The sequence below is a fragment of the Typopeltis vanoorti genome, chromosome 9, assembly GCF_054136105.1.
Source record: "Typopeltis vanoorti isolate ZY-2024b chromosome 9, IOZ_Tvanoo_1.0, whole genome shotgun sequence".
In the NCBI taxonomy this organism is placed as follows: domain Eukaryota; kingdom Metazoa; phylum Arthropoda; class Arachnida; order Uropygi; family Thelyphonidae; genus Typopeltis; species Typopeltis vanoorti.
In genome coordinates this window covers 18,671,348-18,692,741 of record NC_143557.1, presented here as the reverse complement: position 1 = coordinate 18,692,741, position 21,394 = coordinate 18,671,348, and the positions used below count along the sequence as shown (strand labels likewise).

At 36.3% G+C, this 21,394-nt stretch overlaps 1 protein-coding gene across 3 annotated transcripts in view; it reads right to left on the bottom strand.

Annotated features, from left to right (window-relative positions):
- The window catches only part of LOC150102909 (xaa-Pro aminopeptidase 1-like), a 416,385-nt gene that overhangs the window by 93,449 nt on the left and 301,542 nt on the right, over positions 1–21,394 (bottom strand). For all 3 annotated transcript variants that reach the window (XM_090398386.1, XM_090398385.1, XM_090398387.1), the window contains one exon: positions 4,416–4,487. In XM_090398386.1, the coding sequence (XP_090254512.1) occupies positions 4,416–4,487 (72 nt within the window). The remainder of the gene's footprint in view (positions 1–4,415; positions 4,488–21,394) is intronic.

Genomic DNA, 21,394 nt, shown 5'->3' with positions numbered 1-21,394 from the left:
ATTTTTGAATAATGGCAGTATTTTTGCTAAAATATTATAGATAAAAATGTTTTTCTGGCTTGGTTTTCTATAGTTACAAACTTGCATCTGATAATAAAACTTGTAATGAGTTGCAATTTATTTATCGATACATAACTTGAAAGGGATGGGAAAATAAAAGAAGAATATGAATAAACAATAAAATTGACTGCTTAGAGAATTAACAGTATCTCTGAACTGGTCTGTTGCCATTGAAGTATTAGAACTGTTGGAAATGCTGCAGAGCATATAAGAAGACTTGATTTTGAGTTATTAACATATATTACTGAAAAGGCATGGCAAGTTTTTTTCACTAGATTGAGTGGTATATTACACTTTATAAGAAATTATGGTATATTTCAATTGATATTTTACTCAAGCCTAAAGAGTAAACCCATAATGTAGTTAAAATATATAGTTTAAAGATATTTTGACTTATCAAGGTATCACACTACCTTCCATTGCCTACATTCCGACTGATGAAACTTTCATTTATTGAAGTCTCCTAGTTTCTGGATGAAGCAATGCATGAAATAACTTAATGAGCTTCTTTTATACTGTAAGCAGCTGCCTCACTACAAGTTTTCCTAAGGTCATCTTCAATTGAAAACATGCCCTATAGTGCCTTTCATTATAGTAAGAGCATCACCTCATAGACATCTTTAGACCTTTATTGAAGTCCCATCAATAGGAGTATGGATGCTTAGAGGTACAGTGAGCTAGACATCAGAAACATATGTTTGGTTAAAACATGGATGAAGCAAGAATTTAATTTCTTTTGAAATGTAATGTGTTGCTTAATCCAGTGAAGAAACTTTAAACAGTTATTTTAAACCCATAGTGTAGTTAAAATATATAGTTTAAAGACACTTTGACTTATCAAGGTATCACACTACATCCCACTGTCTACATTCCTACTGATGAAATTTCATTTACTGAAGTCTCCTAGAATCTTTTCACCTTTAAATCAAAAGCTAGAACCACTGCTCTCTTACTACAATGCATGTTCCCCCTTGTGCTGGGGAACATACTTTCTATTGTGATGGATATTTGAACAGATATTTAAAGAAAGTTGCTCTGCCTAGGAAACGGTTCTAAATTATTGTTCACTTCCTTCTTCAAAGAGGAAGTAATACAAAGGTAAATGTGGTACTGAGGAAATGAGGTACTTATAAGAACTTTTAATCTGTAAGTATTTTTAGAATTTATTTTTTTATTATAAACATAGTCAAATATACAAGCACTTAAATTTTAGCTGTTTGTATTATTTTTTTTGATTTATTGATTTTTTGATTTATTATTTTTGATATATTTATTTATTTATTGAGTCTCCGTAGCTCAGTCAGTATAGATGAAGCCCTTCGGTCAGAAAGACCTGGGTTCGATTCCCGTCAGTGACGCGAGGAATCTTTATCTAGTTTCTTTCAACTAAAGGTAAGTTAGCCGGTGTCATACAGAGGTAAGGTTTTTTTTCACCCGGAAACTCAGGTTTATTGTCCCCCAAAACAGGCGACACACTGGGAAGCATAGGGCTAACCACCTTATCCTCGATATGGGAGAGTTAAATTAGAAAATCCTCGACACTGCAAGGTAAAAGAGGAGGGAAGGAATAAGAAGAAGAATATTTATTTATCCTTTTTTAATCAATGAATAATACTTATGTTTTAGCATACTTGTTACAAAGAACTTCGATGTGCTTGGTAGGTGGGGACAAAGAATTTAAAATACATAGAATCCACCTGTTTTGATCCTTCTAATTACAAGGATTGTAACTATTACAATCCTTGTAATTAGGAAGGTTTCATAACTAGTTGAATAGTGTAAATAAAACAATCTTTAAGTGTATAGATGTGGAAAACTGATATAAGGTAGTACTTAAAGTAAAACTGCAAAACACTAAAATGATGTGAATGGATCATGTGTAGGGAGATATATAGGTTACTGTTGCAAATAAATAATCAGAATTAAAAGATGCACATGGTGGTTCAACATCAAAATCAGATATGAATCACATATATGCCTTCTTTCCTGTTATTTATAATATGTTATAAATTACAACCAGACCAATTGTTCAATCAAATTTTTTCACCTAGATGTTTTAATATGATCCATGCGTTTTAATTCTATTATGTCACATGGAAACATTTTTTCTTAGCAGATTTTACACAACTCTCAAAATTGAGAGTCTTGCAAAAACAATAATTTTGCTTTTATGACCAACGCATCTATTCTCTTTTGATGTGTTGAGATATGGGGGGGGGGGGTTCTTATTTAGGACATGCTATTGCTTAAAATCTTCACTTTTTCATGCCAATTACTCACTAAATTTCATTAATCAAACCTCATTTGTGATTGGTGACTTTCTTATTTATTTTATTTTTATGTTAATTCCATCCACCAATAAAGACTAAGTTTATAGTATATTATGATAATACCATGGCAGACTAAGAGTTAAATAATTCAGAAACTGATTTCTAGAGACAAAGCACAATGTTTTTTTCAAGCCACTTCTGGTCTCAAATAAACAGAGTGATAATCTTACAATAGGTGATAAAAATCATATACAGTTAACTCTTAAACCTGCTTTAGTATAAAAAAATTACTGAATAATTCCACACAAAGCTTCATAGGCACAGTGCTATACTACAAGAAAATTCACTATGGCCAACTATTGACTATAGCAAAATATTCCTTTGATCTATGAATATTCATGATAAGTGTTGTAGTTGGTTATCATTATAGTGAACTTAATTATAGGCATCCAATAGTGACTGTGGAATTTGAATTCAGAGTCTGTTAGCTAACTTAAGCTTCATCTATTTTTGTGTGTCAACATACTTACATAGCATTCTGGCACAGAACAGTACATACATAAGTATATTGCCATCCAAATAGTTGTTTTATGCCTAAATGGAAAGTTAATTTTTAATTTGCAAATTTTAACCTTGTACATGTTCAAGATTTTGAAACAAGACAGGCTTGTTAAATAGGTCTCATCAAATGTCTTTTGCTATTCCGGTGATAAGGAGAAAACAGCTGAAAGGCCAGTTAACAAATTTTTACTTCTCTTTATCTTTATCTCTGAAAGGCATGGATGTTTGTGATTGTCTATAAAAATACTAGTGGTGGTGGTCGGCAGTAGATGGCGTTGGTGTAGATGATGAAGGAAGTTGCGGTTGATGAAGTGGTGGAGACAGAGAGTTGTAAAGTAGGTACCTTCCCTCAATGAGTCTTTGGACTCCCTGGAGGTGTTAAATAATAATAATAATGCCAAAGGATAAACACATACTGTCAACAAAGTTCTAACCATTTGTTGCCCTGATCAATCTATTTAACAGATCAATCAGTGAAGATTTTTCACCATCAAGTTGCTGGAAAACTATGTACATTTATCAGCTGTCGAACTACTGACAGGTGACCACAGAGAGTGCTAGTTACGACTCTAGTGTTTTGTCCACGTTTCAGTTAGTTTCATGCTGCCTTTGTGTGTGTTACAAGTCTCGTTTTGTACTCTCTGTAACTGAGATGAAATACTGGAAACATTAAATACTATTTTTAATTGTTTCCTAATGCTGTTTCACTCTATTCAACTTTTATCATATGCACACCACCTAGATAGGTCTTTAGCCATGTCCACATTTCATTCAGTATTGTGTTGGCTTTGTATGTGTACTACAAGTATTAGCTGTACTCCCTGATGATGTCTCAATGACTGAGACAATACTGGAAACATTAAGATAGTTTTTAATCCTTTCTCAGTGCTGTCAATACTCCATTAAACCTCCAACATGATGTGGTCTGAGCACCTAAGCCTTAGCACACAGAGAAAGTAAATTAAAATCCTACTGTAGCATGGATGACTGTGATTAAGCAAGAATATTACAATATTCTTATTCAATCCTTCACCAAGGAAGCAAACAAAATTTGTGTATGAAGCAATCTTTATAACTAGGCTACTTGTATGAGAATGTTATCTCCACATCAACTGCTTCAGTATCCTATAAGGTAAAGCACACTTCCTGTTGGATGTGCACACTGCTATGCATTATGGAAAGGTTTACGACTTAGACCTGTTTCAACATTTATTAATGTCTCATCAGAGGGAGCCAGAACTAGAAAGATACCAAAGTTAAATGCAGAAGTCATACAAGTAGTAAAAAGGTGTATCACTCTATTATTTAAAAAAATCTCTGGATTAGAGATAATTGAAGGTTTTTTCATTTGGTTACAAAGTAAATTATACTTCCAATAAATGATAAATATATGCTTGTCAGAATAATGTATCCTGATCAGCATACTTTTACTGCAAAGAAATGAAGATACAGTCATACTATTTCTTTCCTTAAGTACTTATAAATAATTAAATTAATGTAGTTTTATATAAACAAACACTTTACCATTTGACATAATCATCCCTTCTTGAAGACCAGGGTCATCAGGATATGCTCTGTAGCTAATACCCATTGGACCTAATTTAGGAGAGAAAAAAAAAATTATTTATATGCACAGGCATATATTATTTTAAATCAATCTAATAAATGAAATATATTTATTATTATTATTAAGTCTTGTAGATAGGCTTATATGTTATACGTTGGTAACACATGACTATTAAATTATTTAAGGAATTTACAATGTATACTGGAATATTAATTAAAAGAAACTTTTAATTACCTCCTATATTTCGGCAATGTCACATTGCCATTTTCATGGGAACATACAACTATGACACATGCATGCAGGCACTACAAAAAGCAAATGAGGCAGAATAGAGAGAAAGCTACTGTTGTTCCTAGAGTCCTAAAGGTTCCCCCTAGCAGGCTAGGGGACACCTTTAGGTTGTTTTGGGTTGTGTTGTGCTATATTCGTTTGGCAAGGAAAATTCTACAAACAGATAGAGGGGACAGCCATGGGTTCACCACTCTCTCCACCCTCGACCAACTTCGTTATGGAGACTTTTGAAGAGAAAGCCTTAATCTCATCCCCACAAAAACACACTGTTTGGCTTCGCTACATTGATGGTGTTCGTTATTTGGCCACATGGTTCAGATACACTCCACTCCTCCTTAACACACTTAAACAACCAACACCCTAGAATCCAGTTCATCTTGGAAAAAGAGGAAAACAACAGTCTCCCTTTCCTAGACATTATAATCACTAGCCAGCCTGATGGATCCTTGGTTTTCTCTGTTTACAGAAAACCCACCCATAGAGGCAGATACATTCACCAACAATCCCATCACCCCCCCCCCCGGTCACAACAATATGGGGTTATAAAAACACTATATAACAGGGCAAAATTAATCTGTTCAGATGACAATGCCCTAACCACTGAACTAAACCACATCCTTAACACTTTCTTAGCCAATGGCTACAACCCCTAAAAAAATTCAAACAATATTAAAACCAGTTTTAATATTTTAACTCCCCCCATAACAAAGATTACACTAAATCCATCACCAATCCCTATATCTGGAGCACCTCTGAAAAGTTAACCAAAATCTTAAAAAAAATATGACTTGACTTCTTGTTATAAACCATGTAAAAAATTGGCATCCCTTATCTACTCCACCAAAGATAAACCACTTCCCCTAGACCTACCTAGAGGCAGTGGTTGGTCTTTGATAGAGTAAGGACAAAGTAGGACAGCTGTAAACTGTCCTACTTTGGCCAAACAGGCAGGACAGCAAATGTCAGGATTTCGGAACACAAAGACTACATCCAGTTTCACCAGTACAGCCACTCTGGGCTTGCAGACCATGCTCTGGATACCAGCCACAGAATACATTGGAAGAAAGCCATGTTAATACACCGCAGCAAATTTAAATATGAAAGATTGTTCATGGAATCAGCCTCAGATCTAAAAAACTTTCCAAACTGAAACAAATTTTGGTGCATGAGACTGTCCAAAATTTGAGAAGCTTGCATCTTGAGAACTTCAGCCAACAGCCAAGACAACCCAATATAGCCCATTAGGGAGCACCTTCAGGACTCTAGGAACAACAGTAGTTTTCTCTCTTCTGCCTCATTTGAGATGAGGCAGAAGAGAGAAAGCAATGTAACATTGATGAAATATAGGAGGTATTTATTAAAGTTTCTTTTAATTAATATTCCAGTATGCGTTGTAAATTCCTTAAATAATTTAATAGTCATATGATTATTAAGAGAGACCTCCAGGGAGTCAGGACTCATCGAGGGACGCCATACTATTTGCATCAGCTGTCATTCCCGTTATTGAACACACAACATCCAATGATAACCCATTCCAATCAAGCACACTCTATGAGAGAAAAATATAGCCCTCACCCCCTTCTTGACAGCATTCATTCTCAACATCCAAGGATGCCCCTTCCCCACCCTCCAATAAAATGAAAAATTCCATTTACTGAAATTCTGAATAACCTTTTCAGAAGTTTGTAAAACTCAATCATATCACCCCTCTTTCTCCAGTTTGCTAATGTCTGTAGTCAACAAAATTCTTAATCTGTCTTCATAACCAGTATTTCACAATCCTGATATTTTTGACACTCTCCTTTAAACTCTCTCCACTGTATAATAATCACCATGGAATCCAGAAGATCAGACCTGTGCACAATAGTCTAAGTGAAGTCTTATCAATGCCTTGTAAAGAGGCAAAATGACTTCCTTATCTTTACATTTTATTACACATGCAAAATGCCTCATTTGGCTCTTTTGGTTAAATGAGCCACAACTCCTTCCTAAGACTACACAATTCTGTTTAAATAAATCAACAATACAGGTATCCCTTGCTTAACGTGGTTTGCTTAATGCGGATTTGATTATCGCGGCAATCCCTTGATATACGCGGCAAGAGTTTTGATTGACGCGCCTTTAAATTTACCACGCAAAATCATGCTCACGCCACGAGGCTGCTAGCCTCGTGGTCATCCAAATTCTCTTAATGATCTGTGTGAGAATGTGAAAGTTTTATTTTTCCCACCAAATACAACATCATTGTTACAACCTGTGGACATGGGAGTCATTGCAACTTTCAAAGCCTATTTTCTTAAAAAGACATTCTCAAAGGCATTTGAAACAACAACAATGGGTGAAATTCATGAAAATCACGCCACAAGGCTGAGTGCCAGCCAGTTACTTCGCTGCTAGCATTAAGAGTGGGTGCATTACAAGCTCCAATTGTTCTATTGTATGTATTTACAAATTACATTCTTCATAAATTTTACAGCCCACTGATCATGTCGAAGAATAAGAGCAATCCCACAATTGGGTCATTAAGTGAAAAAAAGAAGAGGAAGGTAATTACCTTATATACAAAACTTGATATAATTAAAAGATTTAAATGTGGTGAAAGTAAAAGTAAGATCGGATGCGAATTTGGTTTTAACTAGTCTACAACACAGACTATTTTATCCAAAGCTGATGAGCATTGAGAGTAAGATAAAGTGGCATGTACATCTGCAAGTATGCAATGCACACATAACCAGAGTGCTATAATGGTTGAAATGGAAGATCTGTTGATTATTTGGCTGGAAGACTGCAATCAAAAGAGAATTCCAATTAGTGACTATAATTTCATGGCCAAAGCTCTAAGCCTGTTTTCAAGACTTAAAGATACTAAATATAAAGAAGACAATTCAAAATTCGCAGCTAGTAAAGGCTGGCTTGAAAATTTTAAATTTAGAGCTGGAATAAAGAATGTGAAAATAACAGGTGAAGATGCAAGTGACGATGAAGATGCTGCATCCACATTTCCTGCTGAGCTGCAGAAAATTATCATGATTATTGGCAAATCGGCAAAAGTATCTGTAAGAGGGAAAAATATTTCCTGTAATATTTATTATTATAATTCCTTGTTATAATCAAATATAATGTGAGAATGACAACAGTTTTCTTACAGTGATATTTCTTGAGATGAAAGAACTGTTGAAAGTTGAGTGACATCACATTTATTTTTCTATTTCATTTCAAATCGCAAGGAAATAACCATGTCGCTATAACCACTAACCATTTCTACCCAATAAATGACATATACTGAACAGCTTCAAACCCATGCCCCATTTCATCAATAAGAATTTAAATTCTATCATAAACCACACTCGACACACAAAATAAATGGGGATGGCATATAAGCATTTTCTTCATCATCATCATCAAATTCCTGCCATGTACCCTCAGAGGTGTACAGGATATGATAGCACATGAAAAAAATTACATCATTACTAACTTCCTATCTACAATTTTCCTCCAAATCAGTCTGTTACTTGTCAAGGCTTCAACATTATCAGAACTTATATTTCTATCATCTAAGGCACTCTGTACCGTATCAATCCACCTATATCTTGGTCTTCTTCTGGGTCGTTTTCCTGCCAAACTGGCAGAGAACACTTGATTTGCTAATCTTTCTTTCCCATTCTGTTTAAGTGACCATACCAACTGAGATTAGCTCTGCTAACGCATTCTTGGATGTTGACAATGTCAAGTTCTTTCCTAATATCCTTGTTTTTAATATGATATTGCCATTGATGCCATCACGCCTATAATCTTTCTCAGGACTCTCATATCTGAGGTCTCTAGTCTTTGGTCAAGTGTTTTACTTCTGACCCAGCTCTCAGATCCATAAGTTAAAACTGGTTTGAACAGTGTCTTGTATACAGCTAATTTAGTGTTCCGACTAATTTCTCTCTTATTCCATATGAATTCATTCAATTGACTTCCTACCATACCAGCTTTGCTGATTCTGTTGTCTATTTCTATATTTAATTTACCATCTTCAGTAAAAATCGTGCCTAAGTAGCTGAAATGTTTCACTTGTTCCACAGGTTCTCCATTCACAACACAGTTGACATTTTCAATGATTCTGCCTATTTTCATTGTCTTTGTCTTTTTATTGCTGACCTTCATGCCATATCTATTACAACAGCTATTCAATTTAGTCAGAGAATCTTGCAGACTTGTAGCGGATTTATTTAGAAGTATAACATCATCTGGATAAAGCAAAGAGCTGACATTAACATCTCCAATTTTGATATCATGTTTAATACCACTTTCCTTCATAATGTGATCCATATAGATAATGAATAAAAGAGGGGATAATGCACATCCTTGTCTTACACCAGATTTAACATTAAACAATCTTCCTGTACTTCCTTCAATTCTAACTGCTGACTTACAACTCGAATAAAGACTATGTATTGCTTGATATAATGCCCCATTGACACCATATAACTGTAGCGTATTGAATAGCTTCTCTCATGGCACCTTGTCATATACCTTTTCCAAATCGACAAAACTTAAATACAGATCTCTGTATTTAAGTTCCCATGCTTTCTCTACTATTTGTCGTAAAGTGAAAATCTGATCCTGACAGCCTCTATTTGGCCTGAATCCAGCTTGTTCTTCACCAAGCTTTTCTTCCACAATTCTTCTCAACCGTTTCTCAGGTATACTTGCATAGATCTTGCCAGGAACACTCAACATGGAAATACCTCTATAATTCTCACATTCAGTTTTATTTCCCTTTTTATATATGGGTACTACGAGAGCTCTACTCCAATCATCGGGAATTCGTCCCTTTGTCCAGGCTTTCTGAACTATGCAGTGCGGCCACTAAGACTTTTATATCACCATACTTCAGCATTTCTGGTCGAATATCATCTACTCCTGCTGCCTTTCCACATTTCAAGCCTTTGATGGCTTTTTCTACTTCAAGTATGGATATGTATTCCTGATTGCATGCCTGGTCTGTGTTTTTTACCACTGCGCTGTCATCACTGCTTGTTTCATTTAGCAGTTTTTCAAAGTAATTATTCCATACTTCAAGGATATCTTTTTCTCCCATTTTCATGTCACCTTTATCATCTCTAACTCCTTTTACAGCACTCTTTCCTCCATTTCTTAGCTTCTTCAACAACTTCCAGAATATTTTGCCACCCTTCTTGATATTTATTTTCTATATTCTTGTCAAAGTCCTCCCATGACTTTTGTTTAGTTAGTTTTACACAGTGTTTAGCATTTTTGCATTTGTCTCTGTATTCTCTAAGAGAACAAGCTGACTTATTTGACAGGAATTTTTGATATGCTTTCTTCTTTTCCTTCACTGCCTCTTTAACTTCCTGTGTCCACCAGGGAGTTCTGATTTTTTTATCCTTGCAGACAACCTCACCACCTGCCTCTCTAGCAGAATCAATCACTGTTTCCTTCAGAGTTTGCCACTGAATCTCCAAGGTTTGATTCCTGTTCTCAAACTCTTTCATTTTTTTTTCAATAATCTTTGTGTATTTTAGTCTACAATTCACATCTGAGAGCAGCTCAACTTTTATTCGCTTTAAAACTTTCTTACATGATATTCTTTTCAATATGAAATTCAGTTTCATCCTGCTCAAGACTAAATAGTGATCACTTCCAATTTCAAATCCTCTGTACACTCTAGTGTCCTGCACCAGGGAGAAAACATCACTATCAACAATAACATAGTCAATGAGACTTTTCTTATTCCTAGCCTCTTCTCTCCATGTGAATTTGTGGACATTTTTATGTTGGAACATGGTGTTAGTAATAACCAGTCCATGTCCGGAGCAGAAATCCAACAGATATTTACCATTATTATTAGCTTTGCACTTTTCTCCAAATTTTCCCAAAATATTTTTGTATGTCTCACAATCATTTCCTACTCTGCTATTTAGATCCCTAACAAGGACCAACTTTTCCTTTTTCATTGTGTCAGTTGCTTTTTCTAAAGCCTCAAAGAATTCCTCCACTTCTGCCTTAGTAGAGCCTTCTGTAGGACCATAGGCACAAATAAGTCTCATTGTCCAGTTCCCCATTCTCATATTTGCTCACATTACTCTACTTGAGACTGACTGCCATTGAAGAAGATTAGCCTCGTATTTTGTGTTGAATAATATGGCTACTCCTTCTTTTCCTTGATTGTCTTTGCCTGAATATAACATTTTGTATTTATTGCTCAGAAAGATCTCACCAGTTTTTGTCTTTTTTGTTTCAGTCACTCCTATTATGTCGATCTGGTACTTATCTAATTCCTCGGCTAGCTCCATTTCTTTGTCATTCAGGCTTCTTATGTTGATAGTACCGATCTTTAACTGTGGTGATGTTGAGTTGGGGTTTGTTTTCAGATTTGTTCCAGTAGCTGACTTTTCGCTGTTCGCCCTGGTTCCCTGGCAAAAACAATGGGGGCCCTTGTTTAACTGGGCGACGCCCCAGCCGGCATGAAATTTTGTCATGTCGTACCATCATTTTTTATTTTGGTTTAACCAATAAGAATACAATTTGGTCGGCTAAATCCCAAATTGCCAGCCCATCCTCGTTCGTTCACTATCCAGGTAGATCCCCAACAGGGTGCACCACGAGAAGGTGAGGATTGGACATTAGGTCAGAAGCCCTGGTCGGTTCTCCGCATTCCTCTAAAGGCTATGTGGAGGTCTCCTCTCAGTTATACAGCTTTGACCCTTAAGCACCCCAGCATTTTCTTTAAAATTCTTAAAATAAGAAAAAAATACAAAACATGTGGGAAATGATTTTTTGATCTTACAGACACACACGAATATACAGTTAGGACTGCCTTATTATTATGTGACACCTCCAAGAGTGTCACATAATAATATGCTCATATAACAGTTTTCAACTATGAACAATGCCATTTACATGATGGTTTTAGTTACATGCTGCTGCTGCTGCCCTGAATCAAACAATGCACAGTTTTTGTTTACAACATTGCTCACTGCATCTCTCAGTGTTTTCATGTTTTGTGAATTATAAGCAGTTTATAACTATTATTTTATTGTTGTTAATAATGGCAAATAAAAATCAAACTAAGCACTATTGCTTCCAGTGAAAAGAAGCAGACTCATAAACCTATTAGTTTAGATACCAAGATAAAAATTATTAAATTTAGTGGTAATGATGGTGGTAGTATCAAACATTGAAATATGCTTCAAGCACTACTTTTGTTACAGTTGGTAAAAACAAAGTCTAATGAAGTAAAAAATGCTACACTAGTTAACATCACAGCTATCTGTAAATGTGATAATGTTATTGCTGAAATGAAAAAAAAAACTCTTCTATTTTGGTGAAAATTATTCGTTTATATAAGTTATGCACACAAAAAATTTCATTTGTATAATTGGTTAAAATGCTATATTAAACCATTAGATGCATCTATGAAAATAAAGTCAATGATTCATTAATTGGAAGTTGGGAACCTAACATACCATGTGACCACGGTATACACAGTGAGCAAATTTGTTATATGGTTGATGTGTGTGTGTATATATATATATATATATAAGAGTCCGAAAAGTTTCATTTGTTATAAAATACTGTAAAAGAAAGAATAATGAATCTATAACTGTTAACTGATATTTTACAGCCAAGCAAAATAATGTTCTGCCTCTGAAGCTTAAAAGTCCTTTGAAGAAAAAAGTTCAGAAATCTGTATAGAGTTCACTGACTGTTAAGTTGTACAATACCACAGCAACTCAAAGCAAAGGTCTTGTAAGCGCTCAGTTACACTGCTTTGCTAACGGGCTATAACACAATAAACACAATGAATATTTACTTATTGAATTATTCCTTTCAGTAGATTTCAATGTTATAATGATGAATAATATCATTTCAATGTTATAATGAAATATGACAGAAACATTTTAGTCGCTTAGGGATTTTATAGGATTGATGTATGCAAAATGTTTCAACACTTGATTAGAAAGTGCAGAACAAGAGATCATCCCTAGAAGTTGAGTATAGGCATGGTTAGTTAGGGATGTGACAACCAGATTTTTTGCTTGGAGAGTTGTGAATGAATGGCATGGGTTGTCAGAATGTTTTGTGAGCACTTTATCTGTTAATGGGTTCAAGAAGAGGTATGATAGGTTGATGGAAGTTTTTTCACTTGGCTATGCTACCAGTTATATATTTGGTTTAATTCTCTATCCAAGTGTAAGCAAACAAAGTTTGCACCTGAAGTATTTTCAGGACTGGGGCAACTCGTGGTAAAGGTGGTATAAGTTCTCATCACTTGGCATAGTATCTCCCACAACGCAAAGCACATCTCCTTGAAGACATGTATAATGCTATGCATTAAGGGAAGAGTCACTACCCAGACCGGTTTTGACATTTATTGAGGACTCATCAGTGAGAGCCAGACCCAGAGATGGTGATACTAAGGTGGAAGTAATGGAGATGTCATATTTCCATATACCAGTTGCCAAAAGATGTCACACCTTATTATTAAAATTCTCTGGATTAGAGATAAGTTGATGGAAGCCTATGCTACCAATTATATATATATATATATATATATATATATATATACAGGGTGTTCGGGATAAATTTGACATATTTATAATTAATTATATTTTTCCGTAAGTTACATGTATTAACACACACTTCTCTTCATTTAAAAGTTTGGACCCTTCTTCATTCATATACAAGATGTCAGAAAGGATGGATAGCTGGAACCCACCTGAATCATGGAAGAGAATAACTTGTATCATGATGATTCGTGCCCGCCATCAAAATAAGGATATTACAACTGCTGCCCAATGCTCCCTGAATACAGTAAAAACAATCAGGCATGAACTAGAGACTTGCAATGGTGACTACGAGGATGTAGCAAGAAGAAAGATCCCTAGCAGACGATCTGATTGCGTTCGTACAGCAGAATTCCTCGCAAATCTGCAGGAACAGGTGTTGAAGAACCCTGGCATTGGAATTCGGGCTTTGTTCGTGGAGTTGCTAACTGTAGTCAAGCCCGGGATAACAAGGGTAGCCAATGGTAGGCCGTATGTATGGCAGCAGGATTCGGCCCCTTGCCACACCTCTGGGAAAAGTCAAAAATGGTTGTCTGAAAATTTCTACGACTTCACCAGTCCAAATGTTTGGCCTCCAAACTCCCCAGACCTTAACCCCATGGATTATTTTGTATGGGGCGCAGTTGAAAAAGACACCAATCGCACTTCCAGTAATACAAAAGCCCAGTTAATGGATAAAATTAAAACAGTTTTTGCGGCCCTTCCCAGGGAGACTGTAGCATCAGCTTGTTCGAGGTTCCGAAGCAGAATTGAAGCTGTGATCGATGCTAATGGTGGTTATTTTGAGTAAATCGTGTTGATAGTATTGTAATTAACTCTGCCTGTAATGTTTTTTTGTCAATTCATTAAATTTAATAGATACAAAGAAGATTTTCCTTTTCCTTACGAAACTGTCAAATTTATCCCGAACACCCTGTATATATATATATATATATATATATATATATATATATATATATATATATATATATATATATTTGGTTTAATCCTTTATCCAAGTGTAAGCAAACAAAGTTTCACCTGAAGTAGTTTCAGGACTGGGGAAACTCATGGTAAAGGTGGTATAAGTTCTCATCCTAGGTAATACTAAGGTGGTATAATTCCCACCTTAGTATCACCACCTCTGGGTCTGGCTCCCACTGATGAGACCTCAATAAAGGTCAAAACCGGTCTGGGTAGTGGCCCTTCCCTTAATGCATAGCATTATACATGTCTGCAAGAAGATGTGCTTTGCATTATGGGAGATACTAAGGCAAGTGATGAGAACTTATACCACCTTTACCATGAGTTGCCCGTCCTGAAAATACTTCAGGTGCAAACTTTGTTTGCTTACACTTGGATAAAGGATTAAACCAAATATATAATTGGTAGCATAGCCAAGTGAAAAAATTTCCATCAACCTATCATACCTCTCCTTGAACTCATTAATAGATAAAGTGCTCCCAAAACATTCTGACAACCCATGCCATTCATTCACAACTCTCCAAGTAAAAAATCTGGTCATCACATCCCTAACTAACAATGCCTATACTCAACTTCTAGGGATGATCTCTTGTTCTGCACTTTCTAATCAAGTGCTGAAACATTTTGCCTACATCAATCCAATAAAATCCCTTAAGCAACTTAAATGTTTCTGTCATATTTCTTCTTTTATGCCTATCAACCAACTTCTGCAAAGTACACACCACTCACCATCTTGGTCACTCATTTCTGAATCCTCTATTCCATTTCCTCATCTTCAAGAAACCCAGGAGACCAGATCTAAACACAGTAATGCAGATGTGGATGTATCAAGGCCTTATAAGGAGGAATAATAACTTCCTTATCTCTACTTGTGTGTTCTTCAATAGCCAAGCAATCTTATGAGCTACCTTAGCAATATGCCCTCTAAACAACTCTGTCTACTACCACCCCTAAATCCCAACCTTCATCTATTTCCTGGAATACAGTTCCATCAATCTGGTACACAGCTTGTCAATTTATTCCAAAATGCATGGCTTTACATTTCTCCACATTAAACCTGATACCCATCATCTTTTGCCCATACTGACAGCCTATTTAAATTGTCCTGCAAGCTTTCCACATAATCAGCAAACTGAATATTTCTTTTCAGGTTATTTCCTATTATCATTTATGTACAAATTAAACATTAGTAGCACTGAACCTTATGGCACACCACTAGTCACCTGCTTTCACCTGGATTCTGTGCCTCCATTTACCACTTTCTGATATCTGTCCAGCAGCCACCCTCTTATCCATCTCCTTTATTCTCATTTGCATAAAAGAATTCTATGTGGTGTTCTGTCAAATGCCTTTGCAAAACTCAAGCAAAATCACTGTGTAGCCATTTTCTTTATCCAACTCATTTGTCACTCTATTATAAAAATTTAGTAAATTACTAAGGCATGACCTCACAAAACTATGTTGTCCCTCACAGAGTATCATATTCTTATCCACCCATTCTTGAATTCTCTTTTTGACCAATATTTCCAGTACTTTTAACACCACTCCTGGTCTATATAATTTCTAAGACTGCAGTAGCAAATTATAATTTGCTACTGCAGTCTTAGAAATAATTATCTTGCATCTTTCCAGTCCCATAGAACTCTATCAGAACTGAGACTTAAATTAAAGAGCCTAGTCAATTCCTTGCACATTCTTGCAAAACACAAGCTGATATTCCATCTAATCCCTCAGCTGTATTTACATTGATATTCTGCAGCATCCTAAGAGCCTCCAATACATCCATCTTAGGTTTACATCACTACATAGTTTAGTGATATACACTTGCAAAGTGGTCACTCAGTAACTCAACTATTTTATCTGTTTCTGTTAAACAGATAAAATAGTTGAGTTACCTTGTCACTATAAGCACCCATTAAGGTTATTCTTCATAGTCATTATTCCTCTTATTTTCCACATAACGAAAGAACTTGGGGATTTTCTTTGACCTTCTTGGCTTTCTTCTTGTAATCTGATTATGCATTCCTTGTCACTATATCCCATCTTGATCACCTTTCTTGCCTGACCCTTGTACTGTTCATGAGCTTGCTAGTCACTTGTCTCCTTATATACACTCCACATCATTTTCTTCTTCTGCAGCTCATGCTTAATGATATTACTCATCCATCTAACTCCCACCTGATTTACCCTCCTAACTTTAGGTACACAATTTAATATCACTTCCTCTAGATGTCCCTTAACTGTCTCCCATGCACTAGTAACATCCTTTCCCTGTAGGACTTTATGCCAAGGGACAACTTCAAGCTTTCCTCCTAAGCTTGTCATAATCACCTGCCTTACAGTCCCACATATACCTCTTCTTAACAGAATATCCCTCAAGATTTGCAATCTCAAAAGTCAAGACCACATGGCCACTTTTCCCAATCAGAGGCATTATGGCCATCTTGGTTATGGATAGCACTTCTGATCCTATGACCAGATTCAGTACTCTTGCATCCCGATTTCCACCTCCATCACATGCTGTCTCAAGTAATTATCTCTCAGTAGGTGTATAAATTCTATTTCCTTCGTGCCATATGATCTTTCTTCCTTCCAATCTATATCTCCATGGTTGAAGTCTTCCACAATAATCACATGACCTGCACTCATTGTACTAATTTGGCAATGCATGTCTTCCAAATTATCTGTGGAACTCACTGGCCTATAGCAACAACCAACTGTATATTTTGTCTCATTGGCCTAGGTCTCACACCAGACTGCTTCAACTGTACAGCCACCCTCCTGCCTATCTCCTATTCATTTTGGCTGCAATTCATCTGCTATCATCAGCAGTATCCCTCAATATCCCTTCTCCCATCCTATCTTCACTATCCTCCCTAAAAATATGAGGGACGTCCTGAAAGTAAGTTCCGTTTTTAAATATTTTCATTGCAGTGTTGCGATCACAATGGTGCACACGTGTGCTGAGTTTGTTGATTCCTTAACAAGCCGTTGGTGCCATTTTCAGACATTTTCGCAGTGTGTACACTTGGTATGTGTGTGCTTATAATGTCTAAGAAAATCGATTCGCCTGTTGCATGTGAAATTAGGTCAGTTATCCATTTCTTGAATGAGAGGGACATTAAAGCAGCTGAAATTCTTTGGCAAATTATTGAGGTTTATGGAGAACATGCAATGGGTGATTCGATGGTACGAAGACGGGTAATACTTTTTAATGAAGGAAGGACAGGTGTGCACGATGATGAATGGAGCGGGCGACCATCTTTAGTGACTGATGATTTGGTACGTTCAGTTCAAGAGAAGATTCAACAGAATAGGGGATTCACTATGATATCACTCTCATTGCAATTTCCAGAAGTTTTATGCTCATGTCTTCATGAAACTGTGTCAGAGAAACTGAATTATCAGAAATTGTGTGCATGCTGGGTGATGAAGTTGCTCACAGAACAACACAAAGTGAATCGGCCAGGAAGTGCGTTGGAATTCTTGACATGCTACCATGAGGATGGTGATGCTTTCTTGAACAGATTTGTCACTGGGGATGAGACTTGGGTGTTGCAAGCAACTCCTGAATCCAAACAACAGTCCATGGAGTGGAGGCACACCTCATCACCAGTTAAGACGAAAATGAACACAATGGTTTCCACTCGGAAAATCATGTGCACTGTGTTTTGGGACAGACAAGGAATATTGCTAGTAGACTTCTTGGGTCAAGGCTCCACAATCAATGACAGTATGTACTGCCAAACCCTTAAAAAACTGCATTGTGCGATTCAGAATAAACAATGTGGCATGCTTACCAGTGGTGTTGTTTTGATTCATAATAACGTTCGCCAACACATGGCCGGCATAACACAACAACTTCTTGCCACCTTCAGCTGGGAAAATTCCATCATCCCCCATATAGTCCTGACCTCTCGCTAAGCAACTTTCAACTGTTCAAACATCTTTCCTTGGTGGCTGGCAGTTTCAAGATGACAACGAGGTCAAAGAAGCAGTCAATATGTGGTTTGTGTCACAGGCAGCAACCTTCTACGATGGAGGTATACAACTATTGTGCCCCATTATGATAAGTGTCTGAACAATGGCAGAAATTATGTAGAAAAGTAGTGAAAGTGTCTACTTTAATTTCCAATAAAGTTTTTTCTGTAAGTATATTTTGCCGGCCTGGTTGGCCGAGTGTTAGTGTATCTGCTCTCCAGCCGAAAGGCTGTTGGTTCGAATCCTGCTGTGGGCATGGATGTTTGTGATTGTCTGTGAAAATACTAGTGGTGTTGGTGGTGGGCAGTAGATGGCGTTGGTGTAGATGATGGGGTTTGCTGTAGTTGGTGGATTGAGGGTGAGACAGAGTTGTAGAGCAGGTACCCTCCCTCAATGAGTCCCTGAACTCCTTGGAGGTGTCATGTAATAATGATAATAATAATGAAAATAATGATATATTTTTGTTTCTCTGACAGCCCATCGGAACTTACTTTCTGGATGTCCCTTGTACTAAACCCTGAACATTCTATCCAAATAACTACATCATCTACTGTTAGTCAAGTCTCACTAATGCCTATAACTTTTGATCAAGTCTCACTAACTAATGCCAAAAACTCCTCCCTCTTGTTTCTGATACTTTTGGCATTAGTATATAGAAACTGTAGCATCCCTTCAGATCCCAAACCAATTTTACTTCCTGAATTGAATACCTTAGTTAATCTTTTTGTTTAAGAGAATATATTGAGAATGACCAAGAAGTGCAGACTTTTTGGCATTTTCACACTCACTCATATCATGGGTGCCTTCACACACACACATACACACATCCTCCCTAATTGCTTATGTTTTTCTGAATTTGCACTTTAGCATGCTTGGTAGACACCCAACACCAAAACCATTTAGGTGCAGTCAGCATTATACAAATCCTTCTTTCTGTCAAACTCAGACAACAGGTTCACAAATCCTACATCATTGCTTCTGCACAACTTGAGTATTTATTCATTTGCTATCAACACTTCCTCCTCAATTCACCACTATCACAGCATGGCAGGACACTTAAAATTTCTGCCTTCTCGCTCATCATTTTTGCTTCATCCAACAACTCCTTCACATTCTCTCTCATAGAATATTTTTGATGTCTTAGATCATTAGTGTTAACAAAGACAATTGGTTCTTTCACCTTACCTTTCTGCATCTGTATGGCATGACTAATATCATTAATTTTTGCACCAGGGGAAACATGATTTTGTTCACTTTCATTAAGTATTCCTCTGATCATAGTGTCTTCATACATAATGTTCTCCTTACTTTGTTTTTCTCATTTGTTTACATGATCTCAATTCTTACCTTAGACCACCTGCTTCCTTTTCTTCTCAGCCCTGCCAATTTCTTTCCACTTCTGCAACTTTTAGATTTTGCACTTAGTTCTGGGAAAGATAACATACAGGCACACACTATTTCCTTATTTAGATCCATTTTCTTCTCCTGTATTTCCACTAACATTAATTCTGACATTAACATTTACATTCTGCCATCAATACTACCTACTCTACTAACATTTGCTTTGTTCGTGCGACCCAACTAGTACTACTCACTCACTCTCAAAACCGTAGAACACAATACACAGTCACTTCTTCATTTAAAATTTTTATTGTTTTTTCCAGCTGTGCTTTAGATTCTGCAAGAATAATAATCTTGTATGCATATTTAATATGAACAGTATTCATGCCATTTATTGGTAGACCTGAATCTTCAGCTCTGAATTTGCATATTTCTTCAAGATAGATAACAAATAAATTTCATGAGAGTGGGAAAATTTTGCATGACTCTTTTTACAACTTTGAATTTATGTTTTTATTTTATTAAATTTGGCAATTGTTTTGGTATCTTTATAATAATTCATAATAAAAGTTTGTAGTTCTGAATCTAACTCCATAGATTTTAAGATGTTTTGAGTTCCAGCCATCTTTTTTATCTTATCCTCTACCACCTCCTTGGTGTTTCTCTGTAGCTCTTTCCATATACAAGATATAGAGTAAGACAGGATGGTGACTCAGTTGATAAGAACAGCAAAAGTGCAGTATGAGCAGAGATGAGCAAATCAGGCCAAAAAATAAATAAATAAATAAATAAAAAATTCTAGAGTCTTTCCAGTATGTGGCAAGTAGAAGGATGAAATGATTATGGTAAGATGGTAGAGTTGTAACTGATGTCGAGGATACAGTTGAGCTCTTCGGTGAACAATTCATCAATGTGAAATCAAAAGAAGCTCAGGTGTAGAAGAAATGGGAGAGGATGGTGTACTTGCAAGCAAGCAGGAGGTATATGAGAAATTAATAAGAATGATATCAAAGAGGAGACTTGATGATATGTTATCAAGTGTCCTAGTTCCAGGGAATTGGCAGTGGCCTTGGCATCAAATGTCTTAGTATCTGATAATGCAAGTGTGCTTTGCATTATCTGATAATGCAAAGCACACTTCCTTTTGGAAGTGTATATTGCTAAGTAATTAAGTGTGCTTTGTATTATGGGATAATAAGACAACAGGTGTAGAGTCAACAGTTTCTATATACAAGTAGCCTAGTCATGTGAAGCTACTTCACATGCAAACTTTCTCTGCTTACACTTGAATAAAGAAAACAAGACTGTTACCAAGTGAAAAAAATCTTCTACATAAGATACAGGTACATCCATTGTTCTTAAATAAAATGAACGAGTAAGATGAATTCATGAGAAAGAGCGCTCTTTGTATGCAAACGTTTATTCATGATAGTTAACATGTTTTATTTGTTGACTATTATTATTATTATTATTCCTGATACCTCCAAGGAGTCCGAAGACTCATCGTGGGAGGACATCTACAATTCTCTCTACACCTAACCTCTACTACGAATCATCTCCATCAACGCCATCTACCGCCCACTTCCAACACCACCACAACTAGTAATTTTTGTCTGTAAATTGCGTGTGTTCTGATGGGCCGATTTGTATGTATGCGGGATGAAAAACCCGAGTTTCCGGGAGAAAAAACCCTGCTACCTCCATATGAGATCGGCTAACTCACCTTCGATTGAAATCGACCAGATAAAGATTCCTCCCATCGTGACGAGAATCGAACTTAG